The sequence below is a fragment of the Sciurus vulgaris genome, assembly GCF_902686455.1.
Source record: "Sciurus vulgaris genome assembly, chromosome: 2".
NCBI lineage: Eukaryota > Metazoa > Chordata > Mammalia > Rodentia > Sciuridae > Sciurus > Sciurus vulgaris.
The window spans coordinates 79,732,140-79,748,884 of NC_136462.1; the positions used below are offsets into that span (position 1 = coordinate 79,732,140).

At 46.6% G+C, this 16,745-nt stretch overlaps 1 protein-coding gene across 3 annotated transcripts; it reads left to right on the top strand.

Moving 5' to 3' along the window:
* Positions 1-569: 569 nt before the first annotated feature.
* Positions 570-16,175, top strand: SALL2 (spalt like transcription factor 2). 3 transcript variants are annotated; one of them, XM_079128696.1, is made up of 2 exons: positions 570-862; positions 11,945-16,175. In XM_079128696.1, exons 1-2 carry the CDS (start codon positions 790-792, stop codon positions 14,890-14,892), a joined length of 3,021 nt encoding a protein of 1,006 aa, XP_078984822.1. In that variant the 5' UTR covers positions 570-789; the 3' UTR covers positions 14,893-16,175. The 3 variants fall into 3 exon arrangements, with proteins under 3 accessions (XP_078984822.1, XP_078984823.1, XP_078984821.1); XM_079128697.1 differs by lacking the exon at positions 570-862 and adding an exon at positions 11,305-11,554; XM_079128695.1 differs by lacking the exon at positions 570-862 and adding an exon at positions 11,306-11,581.
* The last annotated feature ends 570 nt before the right edge of the window (positions 16,176-16,745 follow it).

The following is a 16,745-nucleotide window of genomic DNA, read 5'->3' on the forward strand; positions in this document are numbered from 1 at the left end:
CCTGACATCGCTGAGCCTTTTCATTTATCTATAAAGGGGATTCCCATAAATAGGAACAGCCGAACCTGCTGTGCTACTCAGAATTGTAATATTCAAACTACGTGACATAAATGAAAATATCATGTAAATTATCAAAACTATATATACACTGGTATTAATACCCGTCTATCTTTACTCATTCTTTCTGCCAACCTTTCCTATCCCATTTTCTCCTGGAAGCAGCTGACTTCTTGGCCTTGTAAGCAGAATATACCAGACAGTTCTTAGTTCAGTTTATACCCCCAGAAGCAGTCACATTATCCAACAGAGGGGTACAAAATTATGAGAGAATCAAAAAGCATCGAGAAGATCTTAGAGAAGAGTTAGAAAAGCAAGTGAGGGGCAGGCAGTCTCTAAACATACAGCACAGGGAGAGGCCAGAGCCCTCGCAGGGAGGAGAGGGTTAAATCCTTTCCTCTGCAGTACAAAAGAAAAGAGTGTGCGGAAAGATTAGGATTTTTGCTTTTACAATGGGAGCTGCAGAAGCGTAGGGAAGAAGCAGAGGGAAAAAAGGGGGCGTCTCCCCTTTAAAGACTTGCAGAGATTGAGAGAGAAAGAGAGAGAGAGTCGGGAACCGGGAATCAGAGAGAGTCAGTCTGTCTCTGGGAAGGGGGAACATCTCTGCTTCACACTGATTTGCACTGGGGGAGAGGCATCCGTTGGCTTCAGACCCGGGGAGGAGATCGGACCAGGTCACCCCGGTTGAGACTAAGTGCGTTGCCCCTCCCTCTCCCACCTCTCTTCCCGGGAATGTCTCGGCGAAAGCAGCGGAAACCCCAACAGTTAATCTCGGACTGCGAAGGTCCCAGTGCGTCTGAGAACGGTGGGTGCCGGGGAGCGGTGGGGGGGGCCCCCGAGTCCCACCCTGCGTGGGTCAGGCCAGGGCAAAGGGAGGGCACCTGGGCCATGGGCGAAACTGGGGCAGGGAGGACTCGGTCGTTGGGGGTGTGAAAGAGTTGAGATGCAGGGAGTAAGGAGCTGACCTAGGCTGGGGAAAAGCCCCCCTTGGCTTTTCTCGGGATTCATTCTGTTTGTGTTTGCCTTGTTTTTCTCTGGATGAAATGGAGTTTTCAAACTGGCTCTGTCTCCCCACCCAAGAGTTTTCTCCCCAGGTCCCCCTTTGCTCACTGGTCTTTGTGCCGTTGCTAAGTAACGTCCTCAGACCTGAAGACCCGTCTCTTAGGGGTGGGATTTCCCCCCCTCTTTTTTTCTGAGAGTTGGGTTGCAAGGGAATGAATTGGATAAACGTGAAGGTTCCCCTGAGGGACAAGAGAAAAAAGTTTCTCATTGTTAGGCTGAGCCGAGAGCAGATCAGAGCTCCCAGAGGGAGAGAGCTAATGTCGGTCAGAATGCAGCCTGGTTTGGGGCGTGTTATCCGTGTCATCTGGAGGGGAAGCTGGAGAACAGGTTTGCATGAGATTTGTGTTGGAAGGGTGGTCAATCTTAAAAACAAACCAAAAAACACTCAACTTACAAACCTGCTAATATATTCGATCATTTTACAAGGACTATATGTTTTTTGAGCAACAGAATTCCTGAGGGGCAAAATTGTATGTATTCTTATAACATTCCAGAAAGTGAGAAGCAGATAATAGAGTGAGGAGGTTTCAAGAACTGACATTTTTTAAAAGCCTGAGAGACAGTGAAAAGCTTCATCAGAAGGAAAACTTAGGTTCCAGATGCTCAGGGCGGGTATGCTCACTCAAGTAAATCAGGATTTTCCAAACTGGTCTGATTGTGAATAGATCTGATCAAGGGTCACTTTTGCAAATGTGCAGGTAATTCTTAGGATCAGGCAAGTTTTGGACATATTTGTCAGGCTACATGTGTGCACATTGTGAAAGTCTAAAAGTCCTGGCTCAGGGATCAACTATTTACTTAGCAAATAGTTGATAAACTCAATAAAGTATAGGATTAGGCACAAAGGTGCTGAAACCAGGTTTTCGGGATTGCTTTTTTGCCCAATTCTGACTCCACCACTGGTTAGCTGATTTGCTTTACCCTCTATACCTCAGGTTCCCCGCCCCCATCTGTAAAGATGAGTATCCTAGCTAGCTACCTCATTAGATTGTGAGAATTAAAATGAGTTAGTATGTGTAAAGTTTTTTGGGGAAAATACCCAGCATAAATAAGTGCTTAATACATGTAGTAAAGTACCTAACATAATTAAGCACTTAATGTTTGTGAGTATTGTTGTTATCACTTTATGTGAGTGTAGTGATACTTCTGACTGAAACATGACCAAGAACTTATTGGCAAACTTCAGCATTTCTTTGAGACATGTGACATGAAAAGCTCTAAGACAGTGTATTTGTAGTGATTAAAACTAATCACGTATTAAACTTGCTTTTCCACCCCTTGTGGGGAAAAAAAAAAAAAAAAATGACTTCAGGTCAAATCAGTGCTCCAAGTACAATGAAACAACCTTGACAGACATGTTAAGTTCGGGGTAGGACATATCTTCCCAAGTCATTGCTTTGCTGGAATCCCACTGTGCCCATATTTAGAGGTTCTATGGTGGTGGCATCCTTTCCTCCTGGGACACATTAGCCCTCCTTAATACTGCTATAGGCCGGATGTTTCCTCCTCGTGCTCTACAGGAGACTTCCCCTAGAGCCTCAGAGCTGCCTCACAGTCCTGCTCCCCTGCTGGTTCAATTGTAGAACTATGCTGAACACCCACCCCCAACCCCTAAGAGGCATCCTCTCTCCTTCCTCCCATCTGCTCACCCATTCCCCTTACCACAGCTGAGGAAGAGTCTCCTGTGAGGGAGTCAAAAGGTATCTTGAGCAACTGTCTCAAGCCCCTTGAAATATATCCCCACTTGGGGCTATGGACACCCTGGGGCATGAGGATGCTGTTAAAATGCCATTCCCATAGGAAGAATAAAGGCTTGAACCCAATGGAAGCAACAAATTTCATTTGAAATTTTGCCTTTGAGCTCTGAAAGGCAAAAAAGCACTAGTAACTTCTGTTAAGTTTAGCCTTGAGAACTTCTAAGGGTTTTCTCATACGAGTTCCCCTGAGAGCAAAAGATCCTACCTAGGTAACTTTCATGACCTGGCAATCTGAGGTGGCTCACTAAAATTCCTTCTTGCTCACATAAGCTTATAATACATAAATTCCTCTTTCCCTCCTTTTTACAGACAGGATCTACAAAGAATCCTTGACAATTATGTGCTTTTCTGCCCCAAAGCATGACCCAAAATTAGAAAGGAAGGGACTGGGAGCAAAGCTCAGTGGTACAGCACTTGCCTAGCATGCAGGAGGCCTGGACTTAATTCCCAGCACCACCACCCCCCCCCAAAAAAAAAAAAAATTGGTGGGGGAAGGATCTTGAGCACTTATTTTAGGACTTAATCCAGGGCACACTATATCCTTTGGCATACATGTTAAATTATGGTCATCATCATCAGCATCAGCAGACACTTATTTAGTAGCCTTGAGAGGGCCACTAATGTTCTCTGGAGTCTTTTTTCCCCCTTTTCTTTCTTATTTTTGGGGGATGGAGTGGGGTACTAGGAATTTAACTCAGGGACATACTACTGAACTATAAATATCCCCAGCCTTTTAAAATTTTAATGTGATACAGGGTCTCACTAAGTTGCTGAGAGTCTCACTAAATTACTGAGGCTGGCCTCGACCTCCCCCGCACCTGATCCCCTGCTGTGCCATACTGGGGATTGAATTGAACCCAGGCACATGCCAGGCAAAAACACTCTATGGCCTTGAACTTTCCATCCTCCTGTCTCAGCCTCAATTTTAGAGATGTGCCACCCCACTGGCTTTTTGCCCACTTTTAAGCAAAGTTTACCACATATGACAAGCAAATGCTGAGCTTTTGTTGAATATTTTTAAAGACTCAAGTTTGCAGTGACCTACAACAGCACCAAGAAACAGTCTGAAAAACCTGTTTTTCAACCTTATGTTTGCTCAGCTTCCTGACCAGAACACCAAAACTTAATAGTTATTGCCTTTAAGTGATGAGCAGGAAATAGTCAATTTACTAAAAACTCTGGAGAGGGGGGAAAAACAACCTCTCCTACAGAGTCTAGAAATCTGAATTAGAGAACATAAGGGATGTAACTGGGGAAACTGCAAACTAGTACATCTGGGAAATAAAGAAAGCTATCAGAAACCCAGATATTTAGTGAGAAGGAGAAACCAGGACAACAGCCAAAGAGATCTAGAGGGAGAGAAAGGAATACTTGAGATGGAAGTTGGCAAAAGCAAGAACAGCAAAAGGGGAAAGAAGGCAAAAATAGAGTTTTGAGGTCTCTCTTCTCTTTTATCTTTACATCTAGAAGTAGAGTTTCATCTCTCAGGCTTTGAGCCCCTCCCTTGGCATGTTCAGCTGCAGGTACACACACACACACACACACACACACAGCGCCCCACGGTAGGGATCAGAAAGAAAATATTTCTCAGTAGAGTGAAAGCAACTCAGGCCAGCAGGGTGAGGCACTCAGGAGGCTGAGGCAGGAGGAGTTCAAAGCCAGCCTCAGTAATTTAGCAAGGGCCTAAGAAACTTAGTGAGACCCTCTCTCTAAATATATAATATAAATGTATTTTATAAAAATATAAAAAGGCCTGGGGAATGTAGCTCAGTGTTTAAGCACCCCTGGGTTCAATCCTTGATACCAAAAAGGTGAAAAAAAAAAAAAAAAAGCAACTCAGGCCTGGAAAGAGCACTAAATAAGGAAGAAGAAAAACCTGGTTTTCAATATAGTCTGGACTCAGGCTGTGTGATCTTGGGCAAGTCAAGTCTTCTTTCCCCAGAAAAATGTTTTCTAGTAACATTTATGGGTAATATTTATGGAGCTTTCAGGCACTATGCTAGGCCATTTTTGCTTTTTTTTTTTCTTTTTTTTTTTTCAGTGCTGGGGATTTGAACCCAGGGCCTTGTGCTTGCGGGGCAAGCACCCTACCAACTGAGCTACATCCCCAGCTCCTGCATTTCTTTTCCTTTATTTCTTCCCAACTCTTCTACCAGTATACTCATCTTTTATTTTTTTGGTACTGGGCATTGATCCCAGGGCTTATGCTTGCTAGCTAGAAAAGTGCTCTACCACTGAGCTACATCCCTAACCAACCCCCCAGTTTAAAAAAAAAAAAAGTTTTATTGTGGTTAAATATAGATAACAAAGTTTACCATTTTAACCATTTCTTTCTTTTTTTTTTTTTTTTTGGTACCAGGGATTGAACCCAGGGGCACTTAACTGAGCCACATCCCCTGCCTTGTTGCTGAGGCTGGCTTTAAACTTGTGATCCTCCTGACTCAGCCTCCCAAGTCACATGACTCTGTGCACAGCCATTTTAACCATTTCTAAGTATATAATTCAGGGACGTTAAGTATATTCTCCATGTTATGTAACCATTACCATCTATTTCCAGAATTTTTTTTTGTTTTGTTTTGTTTTTTTGTTTGTTTGTTTTGCGGTGCTGGGGATGGAACCCAGGGCCTTGTGCTTGCAAGGCAAGCACTCTACTGTCTGAGCTATCTCCCCAGCCCTATTTCCAGAATTTTTCATCATCAAATAGAAACTCTGGGGCTGGAGATGTAGCTCAGTTGGTAGAGTGCTTGCCTCGAATGCACAAGGCCCTGGGTCAATCCCCAGCACCACAAAAAAAAAAAAAAAAAAGAAAGAAAAAAAGAAACTCTGTACTCAATAAACAACAGATCACTATTCTCCCCTCCTGCAATTTCTGGTAGCCTCTATTCTATTTTTCTGTCTCTATGAATTTACTAATTCTAGGTACCTTATATAAATGGAATCCATTTGTCCACACACTGGTTTATTTCACTTAGCATAATGTTTTCTAAGTTCATCCACCTTACAGCATGTATCATAATTTCATTCCTTTTTATAGCACCCCACCTCCAAATTTAAAGAGGAGTAATCCAAACCTTAGAGAGATTAGGACATTTTCCCAATACCACAAAGATGAGAAAGGTTTAAAGCTGGAACTTTTTTGTGTGTGTGGTGCTGGGGATTTAATCAGGGTCTTGTGCACATGAGGCAAGCACTCTACCAGCGGAGCTATATCCCCAGCCCTTAAAGTTGGAACTTTAACTGAGCTCCGAATCACTGTGCTCAATGAAAGGTTCAGATCCTTTCTTTCCAGCTCCAAAAATGGTATGAATTCTCTATGTTGAGTTCTTTGATTTCAGAAAAATGTTCAGTGAGACCCTTTTTAACACTTAAACTACTATATTTCTAATCTGGAAACTAGTATATTTTCCTCACTTAACACAAATCATTGTGCTTCTTTGTCTACTGTGTTGCACAAGCCGTAGGTGCATTAGGAGGTTTGGGTGCACTAATTTGGTTTGGCAAAGGTCAATGTGTATGCATTTAGGGAAGAGAAGTGAGGAAGAGAAGATGGGACATTCCCTCTAAGATGTAATCTTGGCAACAGTTGCAAAAATCAGTGTATAATTATGGAAGCTACCAATTAGCATTGGTTTAATGTTCAACACAAGTAAGCTTAGGCAGGTGCTTACATAGTATGCTTTGTTTCTTTTGTAGCTGAATGATGTTCCAACTCTGTAGAATAAAACTTTTCATTTACAATTAGAAATATGGCTTAGCTGAGCACGGTGGAGCTCACCTGTAACCCTAGGGGCTTGGGAAGCTGAGGCAGGAGGATGGCAAGTTCAAAGCCCCTAAGCAATATAGTGAGACCCCGTCTCAAAATTAAAAACAAAACAAAACAAAAAAATGGCTGGAGATGGAGATGTGGCTAAGTGGTTAGGTTTCTCTGTGTTCAATTCCTGATACCAAAAATAAAATAAATAAATAAATAAATAAACGAAAAGGCCTGGGGATGTAGCTCAGTGGCAAAGTGTCCTTGGTTGAATCCCCAGTACCAAAAGAAAAGAAAAGAAATGAAAAGAAAAGAAGAAAGACTCAATTGTCAACTAAAGTTTTAAAAGAAAAAAGAAAAGAAATATCAAAGATGCACATACCCTGGGAACAGCAATACAGTAGTGTAGCTTAAAATCACTGTCAGATGTAAATTATAACAAATTCTATTGTTTTCAAATAGAATTAAAATTTTATCAGATACAGATTTTTTTTTTTTTTTTTTTTTTTAAACCAGGAAAGGACACAAAAAAGCTTGCATATGATTGTAGGCAGAGCAGAGAGGGAACCTGAGGCTAAAATTTAGCACAGGCAGCTCCTTTTGCCTCTGTTCCAATTTTGACCAGGTTCAGTTTGTGAGGAACAAGGTGGAAGGTTTGATGGGAAGGACAGTTCTCTAATACTGTAGTTCTCATCCTTGGCTGTACATTATTTTGCTTGTTTGCGTCCATCTTTGTTTTTGTTTCTTTGCTGGGGATTGAACCCAGTGCCTTCCTCATGCTAAGCAAGCACTGTACAACTGAGCTATACACCTCCAACCCCTTACTTGTACACTGGAATCACTGAGGAGCTTTCCAAAAATACTAATGCCTGGATCCTACCCTTAGGAATTCTGACTTAATTTGGTCTAGGGCAAGGCCTGAACATCAAAATTCTTAAAAGTTCAGGGTAATACTAATGGGCTGCAAAGTGTGAGAACCACTGTTCACTTATGCTACACTGCCACCCACAACCCACCTATTTTCCTCTTTGTTCTCCCTAACCATTCTCTTCCAAGCCTAAAGCAGCAATGTGATGGGGCACCAAGGTTAGAGGGGGAAGCCACCTGGTTTCCTTTTTCCTTTGTCATTTCTGCTCTTTGTAAATTTGAACAAGCATGTCTAGGTCTTAATTCTATATCTCCCCTAGACTCTGCAGGTGACCTCACTTTATCTGCTATCTTGGGACAACATAACCAGTTTAGTTTGTTCCTGTGTTTGTGACTTTATTCATGTCTGCATAAGAATCCTGCCCCCCTTTTCAGGATCTACAGTGAGTGTATAGTGCTGAGAAGTGGAGGGTTCCTCTTACAGGTGGCTGTTGATCCGTCACCTTTCACCAGGGGCTAAATTTACCTTAAAGAAGAGTGCAGATCAAATTACGCATCAGAAAGCACGTTTCATTAAAGAGTAAAAAAGGGGACAGTGTTTCCCAGGAGAAGATGAAAAGAAAAGGATTTCTTTTCTTGTCAGAAGACTTGACAAACAGCAACTGGATATCAAATGTCCGATGCTAATTAACAAATGCTCAGTAGAAAGTCTCCATCTGATTCTCCCTTACTTAGGCCAGAGAGCAAATGACAGGTAGGAGCCACACAGGGCCCTTTCTCTAGCCACACAATGTGTTGTGCTTGAGAAAGCACTGGACAGGAGTCAAAATTATGAATGCTTGCTTCAGTGAATTACTGTGTGAACTTGGAAAAGTCACTTAACCTCTCGGATGGAGCTTCAATTTCCTCATCTGTAAAAACAAACCACATTGTATTAAACTGTGACTTGCTGTAATTAAAACAGACCCCTTCTTCCTCATTTGGAAAGGCAGTAGAAAGCCCATCTGTTTCAGAGCTGTGACTCAAAATGCTAAGATCCTTAAGGTTACCTGAAGTTTCAAAACATAATTGATTGTAAGATGGTTTCAATTTGTTAAGATAGGCAAAATTTATGTTGAAAATACAGTGGCTATTTTAATTAGGTTGTATCAGCTCTCCCCCCTAATGACTCCTTATCCTTGACATATGCCAATATTAACCAATATCTTAACTCAGAAATTTATAAGATTGGGGGTGTGAGTGTAGTTCAGTCGTGTTTGCCAAGCATGCATGAGGTCCTGGGTTCAATCCCCAGTACAGAGAAAAAAATTAATTAGCAATATGAAAAAAATCTCATTTTAGTATATGTGTGTTTTAGGTTAATTTGATTATTTTACTATTGACAATGTCAGTTCTCTATTTGATAATGTTCAGACTCTCCAAACTCAATAATGCCCATATAAGGGCTGAGGTGTAACTCAGCCATTCCTAGAGTGCTTCCTAGCATTATCAAGGTACTGGGTTCAATCCCCAGACCACCAAAAAAAAAAAAAAAAAAAAAAAAAAAAATTGTCAAAAGTTTTTCGGACTAGGGATATAGGGATATATATAGTTCAGTGGTAGAGTGCTTGGTGCAAGGCCTTGGTTCATTCAGCACCAGGAAAGAAAAAAAAAAAAAATAGTGAGTGAAGCTACTACACTATTATCACTTTATGAAAAGGGAAATGGTGAATAGGTTAAGGAAAAGAAGTCAAGTAGAGAAAGAAGAATGGGAGAGGGGAAGGAGGACAGGAGGGGAAAGAGAGTATCTTGAACTGAAATGGATTTCCATGAATATGAGTTTGTCAGGATGAACTACTATGTATGACTATAAAACTCTAATAAAAATAGATAAGGAAAATGATGGCATAGCATGGTGACAGATCACCAGGCCTCAGTTTACCAGTCAGGCAAGAACTGGGATTAAGAATAAGGTGATGCCAGGCGTGGTGGCGCCTGCCTGTAATCCCAGCCACTCAGGAGGCTGACACAGGGTTCAAAGTCAGCCTCAGCAACAGAGATGTGCTAAGCAACTCAGTAAGAACCTGTCTCTAAATAAAATACAAAACAACAACAATAAAAAAGGGGCTGGAGATGTGGCTCAGTGGTTGAGTGTCCCTGAGTTCAATCCCCAGCACCCCCCAAAAAAATAAAAAAGTGAGTTTACTGATGCCCCAGCAAACCACAAAACCAAGGGCCTGTGGTTACTTCCTGTGTGTGTAACTGGTGATTGATCCCATGGGTGCTCTACCACTGAGCTACATTTATTTTTTGAGAGACTGGATCTTGCTGAATTGCTGAGACTGGCCTGGAATTTGTAATCATCCTGCCTGAGCACCTCCACCCCCGCTGGGATTACAAGAAGTAGCTGGGATTATGTCATTACTTCTCAATGTAAAACAGAGGCCAGATGTGGTGACTCAAGCCTGTAATCCCAGCTGCTCTGGATGCTGAGGCAGGAGGACCTCAAGTTCTAAACCAGTCTCAGCAATTTAGCGAGTTCCTGTGCAAATCAGCAGGACCCTGTCTCTAAATAAAATCCAAAAAAGGGCTGGGGATGTGGCTCCATGATTAAGCGCCCCCTAGTTCAATCCCCGGTACCAAAAGCAAAAAAAAAAAAAAAAAAAAAAAAAAAAAAAATCAAATGAAAAATTGTGTTTTTAGGAATTGGAAAACCCTTTCGGATTCATTTTAAGGCAGAAAGGGAATGGGAATGCAGACTACCTGGCCCAAGATGCATCTTATTTAGCCCTACCTATATTCTCTCCCTAAATGGGAAGCAACCTCTGAGCAGGTGTCAGTCAGTCTAGGCATTCAAACCAGGTTAGGGGTAAATGGGGTTTGGACGCTGAGAGGCTGCCTGTAGCTCCTATTGCATTTTCTCCATTGTTTCAGAAGTTCCCCTCCCCCCAGGTTAGAGCTGGGTGGGCCTCGGTAGGCCTCTGCAGGCATCCTCCCAAACCTATTGTCGGTTACAGGGACAGTGTGCAAGTGTTGAAAGAGGAGAACAGGGGAGTAAGAGGGTAGAGATGAAGGCACTAAATAGAAAACTGGATTCTTAAATAAGCATGAATTCTATACATTAGGTGTTGGCCCGGTGGTCTGTGCAGTAGTTTGCATTCAGCTATTATTCTGGGGGAGAAGGGGCGGGGAGAAAAGGGGCTTCGTGTTCCGCAGACAGGAGACCTGAAATGACTTCCTTGGAAATTCTACCTTGCAGCCTCTCATCCTGAGAAACTTATTTTGTGGAGAGAGATGGGGGTAGTGTGGGAATGGAAGTGAGGAAGACCGGACAAAACTTGGGAGTACGTGGGTGCGGGGTTGCTGGTGAGGGAGGACGTTTGGGGCTCCTCCTCCCGCTTTGGTCCTCAGATTCTTAAGATGAGACCACCCCCTCTCTGGAAGCCACGTTTTCCAGGCTCAGCGGATCCTTTATCCAAAGAAAAATAAGAGAAGCCTATCGCCTTGCTCTGTTGAGCAGGGCTACAGTTTCCCACTGTGCCCCTTAAGCTTAGGCGGGTGGGGGGGCAGGTCTGGGCAAAGACATCTGGGAACAGGGGGAGCTGGCAAAGGGCAAGTAAAGGTGGATCCCCACCGTGCCTCACAGCACCTGTCACTGAGCCTCGGGAAACCCTCGGAGGCTCAGGGTCCCGCCCCCACAACCCCTTTAGCGCTGTGGCTCTTGCCTCCAGCTCTTGCTTCCCTCTCCAGCAGCTCCTCCCCACAAACTCTCCTCCCCCATCTCCCCTCTCCCAGCTTTCTCGCTCCAGCTCCTCCCCTCCTCCGCGCCTCCTCGCTCCCCTCCCCCTCCGCCGCTGCGCCGCTGCTCCCTGCCCCCGCCGCCGCCGATCTCCATCTCCGCAGTCTGGGCCGCTGGGTGCAGAACCTGCTGCAGCCCCGGCGGCCACGGTCGCTTCCCCAATCCTGATATCCATTGTCTCCTACCCCATCGGGCCCTCCGCTTCCCCCGCAACCATGGCGCACGAAGCCGGGAGGAGCTCTCGTCTCGGGGGCCCCTGCGGGGAGCCCGCGGAGCTCGGAGGTGCGGTAGGGCCAGGCTCCTGCAGAGGTGAGGAGGGAGGGGACTTGAGGGGGTAAGAACTTGTGATGGGCGGGATAAAATGCATAATTCTGTGCATAGGCTGCAGTCCTCACATCCATTCCCACTCCCCTGGGCCAAAGAAGAGGGGGGCGGTGAGGTGATGGGAGAGGGGAGTGGATTGTGCATGACCCCCCCACCCCCCACACACACACTTCCCCTTACTGGGGTGAATCTCTTCACGAGGTTCAAGACTGAGCTCTAGCCTTTTGCATGGCTTAAGGGTGAGCTCATCTCCCCCAACTAGCGGTTACTGGATTCGTTGTTAATTAGAGCCTCTGTATAGCCAACCCAATGCACCACCCACACACTCTCTCCTTGTCTTCTTCCCAGGTGATGCTAGCGAGGAGGACCACCCCCAAGTCTGTGCCAAATGCTGCGCACAATTCACAGACCCAGCTGAATTCCTCACCCACCAGAATGCATGTTCTACTGAACCTCCTGTAATGGTGATAATTGGGGGCCAAGAGAACCCCAACAACTCTAATGCCTCCTCTGAACCCCGGCCTGAAGGTCACAGCAGTCCCCAAGTCATGGACACAGAGAACAGCAACCCTACAGAATCCGGGTCCTCTGGACCAACTGATCCCACCTGGGGCCCAGAGCGGAGAGGAGAGGAGTCTTCAGGGCATTTCCTGGTCGCTGCCGCAGGTACAGCGGCTGGGGGAGGTGGGGGCCTGATCTTGGCCAGTCCCAAGCTGGGAGCAACCCCATTACCTCCAGAGTCCACTCCTGCACCACCCCCTCCACCTCCTCCCCCTCCACCCCCAGGTGTAGGCAGCGGCCACTTGAACATTCCTCTGATCTTGGAAGAACTGCGTGTGCTGCAGCAGAGGCAAATCCATCAGATGCAGATGACTGAGCAAATCTGCCGGCAGGTGCTGCTGCTTGGCTCCTTAGGCCAGTCAGTAGGTGCCCCTGCCAGTCCCTCAGAGCTACCTGGGACAGGGACTGCCTCTTCCACCAAACCCCTACTACCCCTCTTCAGCCCCATCAAGCCTGTTCAAACTGGCAAGACACTGGCACCTTCCTCCTCTTCCTCCTCCTCCTCAGGGGCAGAAACACCCAAGCAGGCTTTCTTCCACCTTTACCACCCACTGGGGGCACAGCATCCCTTCTCTGCTGGAGGGGTTGGGCGAAACCACAAGCCTACCCCTGCCCCCTCCCCTGCCCTTCCAGGCAGCACAGATCAGCTGATTGCCTCACCTCATCTGGCATTCCCAGGCACCACAGGACTACTGGCAGCACAGTGTCTTGGGGCAGCCCGGGGCCTTGAGGCCACTGCCTCCCCAGGGCTCTTGAAGCCAAAGAATGGAAGTGGTGAGCTGAGCTATGGGGAAGTGATGGGTCCCTTGGAGAAACCAGGTGGAAGACACAAATGCCGCTTCTGCGCCAAAGTATTTGGCAGTGACAGTGCCCTGCAGATCCACCTCCGCTCCCACACTGGTGAGAGGCCCTATAAGTGCAATGTCTGTGGCAACCGATTTACCACCCGTGGGAACCTTAAGGTGCATTTCCACCGGCATCGTGAGAAGTATCCACATGTGCAGATGAACCCACATCCAGTGCCAGAGCACCTCGATTATGTCATCACCAGCAGCGGCCTGCCCTATGGTATGTCTGTACCACCAGAGAAGGCTGAGGAGGAGGCAGCCGCACCAGGTGGAGGTATGGAACGCAAGCCTCTGGTGGCCTCCACCACAGCACTCAGTGCCACAGAGAGCCTCACACTGCTCTCCACCGGGGCAGGGACAGCCACAGCTCCCGGGCTCCCTGCTTTCAATAAGTTTGTGCTCATGAAGGCAGTGGAACCCAAGAGTAAAGTTGACGAAAACACTCCCCCAGGGAGTGAGGGCTCAGCCATCAGTGGAGTGTCAGAAAGTGGCACAGCAACCCGCATGCAGCTAAGTAAGCTGGTAACTTCACTACCAAGCTGGGCACTACTTACCAACCATTTCAAATCCACTGGCAGCTTCCCCTTCCCCTATGTGCTAGAGCCCCTGGGGGCCTCACCCTCTGAGACATCAAAACTGCAGCAGCTGGTAGAAAAGATTGACCGACAGGGAGCTGTGGCAGTAGCCTCTACTCCATCAGCAGCCCCTACTACCTCTACCCCTGCGCCTTCATCCTCATCCTCTTCTGGACCTAACCAGTGTGTCATCTGTCTCCGGGTGCTGAGCTGTCCCCGGGCTCTACGCCTGCATTATGGCCAACATGGAGGTGAGCGGCCCTTTAAATGCAAAGTGTGTGGCAGAGCCTTCTCCACCCGGGGAAATCTGCGTGCACATTTCGTTGGCCATAAGGCCAGTCCGGCTGCCAGGGCCCAGAACTCCTGCCCCATCTGCCAGAAGAAGTTCACTAATGCTGTCACTCTGCAGCAGCATGTTCGAATGCACCTAGGGGGCCAGATCCCCAATGGTGGTACCACACTCCCAGAGGGTGGAGGAGCTGCCCAGGAAAATGGCTCTGAGCAATCTGCAGTCTCTGCGGTGGGAAGCTTCCCCCAGCAGCAGTCCCAGCAGCCATCACTGGAAGAGGAAATGTCTGAGGAAGAGGATGAGGATGATGAAGAAGAGGAAGATGTGACTGATGAAGATTCTTTAGCAGGAAGAGGCTCAGAGAGTGGAGGTGAGAAGGCAATATCAGTTCGAGGTGACTCGGAAGAGGCATCTGGGGCAGAGGAGGAGGTGGGGTCAATGGCAGCAGCAGCCACGGCTGGGAAGGAAATAGACAATAATGAGAAAGCGAATCAACAGTCTTCTCTGCCTCCACCTCCGCCTCCACCTGATTGCCTGGATCAGCCCCAGCCCATGGAGCAGGGCAGCAGTGATATTTCAGGAGGCATGGAAGAGGGGGGTAAACTGGAGAGGAGCTCAAGCCCGGTAACAGCACTCACTCCAGAAAGGGAAGGCACGGGCACCCCCTTGGTGGAGGAGCTGAGCTTGCAAGAAGTCGTGAGAAAGGAGCCAGGAGAGAGCAGTGGCAGAAAGACCTGTGACGTGTGTGGCCAGACCTTTCCCACCCAGGCAGCTCTGGAGGAGCATCAGAAGACACACCCCAAGGAGGGGCCGCTCTTCACTTGCATTTTCTGCAGGCAGGGCTTCCTTGAGCGAGCTACCCTCAAGAAGCATATGCTGCTGGCTCACCACCAGGTACAGCCCTTTGCCCCCCATGGCCCTCAGAATATTGCTGCTCTTTCCTTGGTCCCTGGCTGTTCACCTTCCATCACTTCTCCAGGGCTCTCCCCATTCCCTCGAAAGGATGACCCCACAATCCCATGAGCCTGTTTTCTATACCTGCTTCCCTTTGACCTAGGGAGCAGAAACTGAGAGCTCCATAGAAGGACCTCCAAGATTTATGAACCCTTATTTTGTCTTTTTTTCTCTGAGTTCCTACATCAGTGTCTCTAGTGGCTTTTTTTCTAGTCCCTGAGCTTGGAAATTATTGTGCTTACCAGGGGATGGTTCCCTAAAGAATTTTCTCCCCTCTTCATTCTTTTACCTGAGGAAAATAGGTTATCTGTGGCTTTCATATTCTCAAGGGGAGCTCTCCTTTTCCCTCTTCCCTTTTCCTTTGGCAGGTGCACCTAAGCACAATGTTTGGAATTACAGCCCAGCCCAAAGGGGCTCATAACTGTCTCTGGAGGGCTCATTGCCACTCCTCACTGGTGACCAGGTTGCTCTGCAGGATTTCTTGTCCTAGGACCTTCTGCCTAGCTGGTGGGTGGAGGGGGGCGGTGGGTTCCATACCTTCTGCAACCAGTGCACAGCTTTCCAGTCATGTGGCCTGCCCACAAAGCCCTGGAGTTCCAGCTCCACACCTCTATTACCACTTTAGGCCTGGCACCACTAGTGCTGTTTGGTTCAGGAACTGTGGTGGAGAAGGTGGCCCCAACAATGGAATCCAGAGAAGCCAAGAAGACAGCCTCCTTTCCTTAGGCAGTGCCTAAGAAGCCCATCAGAAAAAAAAGAAGCAACAAACTGCATGTTCCTTCTCCTTCCTCCTGCTTGAGAAGGTGCTGTCAATGAAGATGTTCCAGTAATTGGTGGTTTGACCCTAGGAGGTAGGGAGAGATGAAGGGCATAGTATATTCTTCCCAGTAAAGCCCTTGAGAGGCACATTAAGGCAAAGGTGTTGTAGGGTTAGTATACTGGCACATCCCCAGCTTCTCAGTCATCATGGATTCTTAAAGTTGGGAAACAAGCAGATTTCTTGACAAGTGACTCTTATGGGGTACTTTGGGAAACACGAAGTTAGTTTGTATCTTAATGAGCTTTATTGGTAAGGGTGATTGTGAAGTAGTGGAGAGTTGAGGAATGTTGCTGAAGTATAGGGCTTGCTGGGAATTTAGGTGATTAAGAAAAGGACATGATATGAAGGAGGGAACCTTGAATTCTTGTGAATGTGAACATTTTCATGAATGTTCTTTTTGGGCTACTAGTGACATAGTTTGCAGCAGTGCACCAGGGATCAGGGATCATGGGGGATTTCCTAGCACTAGTGTGCTTCTAGTTTTAGATAAGTCCCTCCTTTATTACCTGGCCCCTTGTATTTTCCTCATTCTCCCCTCTCAAAACCCATTTCCTTCCCAGTTTGCCTGATCATGGACCAAGGCTTATGTCTTTGCCACTGTCTGGTTCTTAGAGCCCCAGACTTTGGGAGACAAGCTCCAGGTGATTCCTTCCTGCCTCTGTCTTGTGATGAGATGTAGTGCTTACTCTTAACATAGGATTTTTGGGAACAGGAGTTCTAAGGAGGAGAGAGTGAGGGCTCTGCTGTTAAGTGATGGCGTCTCCTCTGAAGTAGTGTGCTCCAATGCTTCCTAACATAGCGAAAGCAGACAGGGGAGATGCTAGTGTCTTCCCCTCCATCATTAAAAGTGTTTTGACCAAATATTTGTGTGTTTCTCCTTATTTCATGACTAGCCAGCTGGGGTGTGATATGGGCAATCCCTAGTATGGAGATTCCCTTCCCACCTACATCTCCTGCCAAAACTGAACATATGGTGTTGAAATATTTACTCAGCCTTGTCCTAAAACAACCTCCAGTGAATGTAATTTCCCCGTGGAAAATTATTTTTCCTGTGGAGTTCATGTCCTCTAAAGGTAGAAATTTGCCCACTGTGTCCAGTTGT

What these genes read in the sequence shown, in the direction of transcription:
- SALL2 (XM_079128695.1), top strand. Translation starts at nt 11,488, where the DNA reads ATGGCGCACGAAGCCGGGAGGAGCTCTCGTCTCGGGGGCCCCTGCGGG. An exon ending in AGGGCCAGGCTCCTGCAGAG is followed by an intron (nt 11,582 to 11,944) that starts GTGAGGAGGGAG and finishes TCTTCTTCCCAG; the next exon opens with GTGATGCTAGCGAGGAGGAC.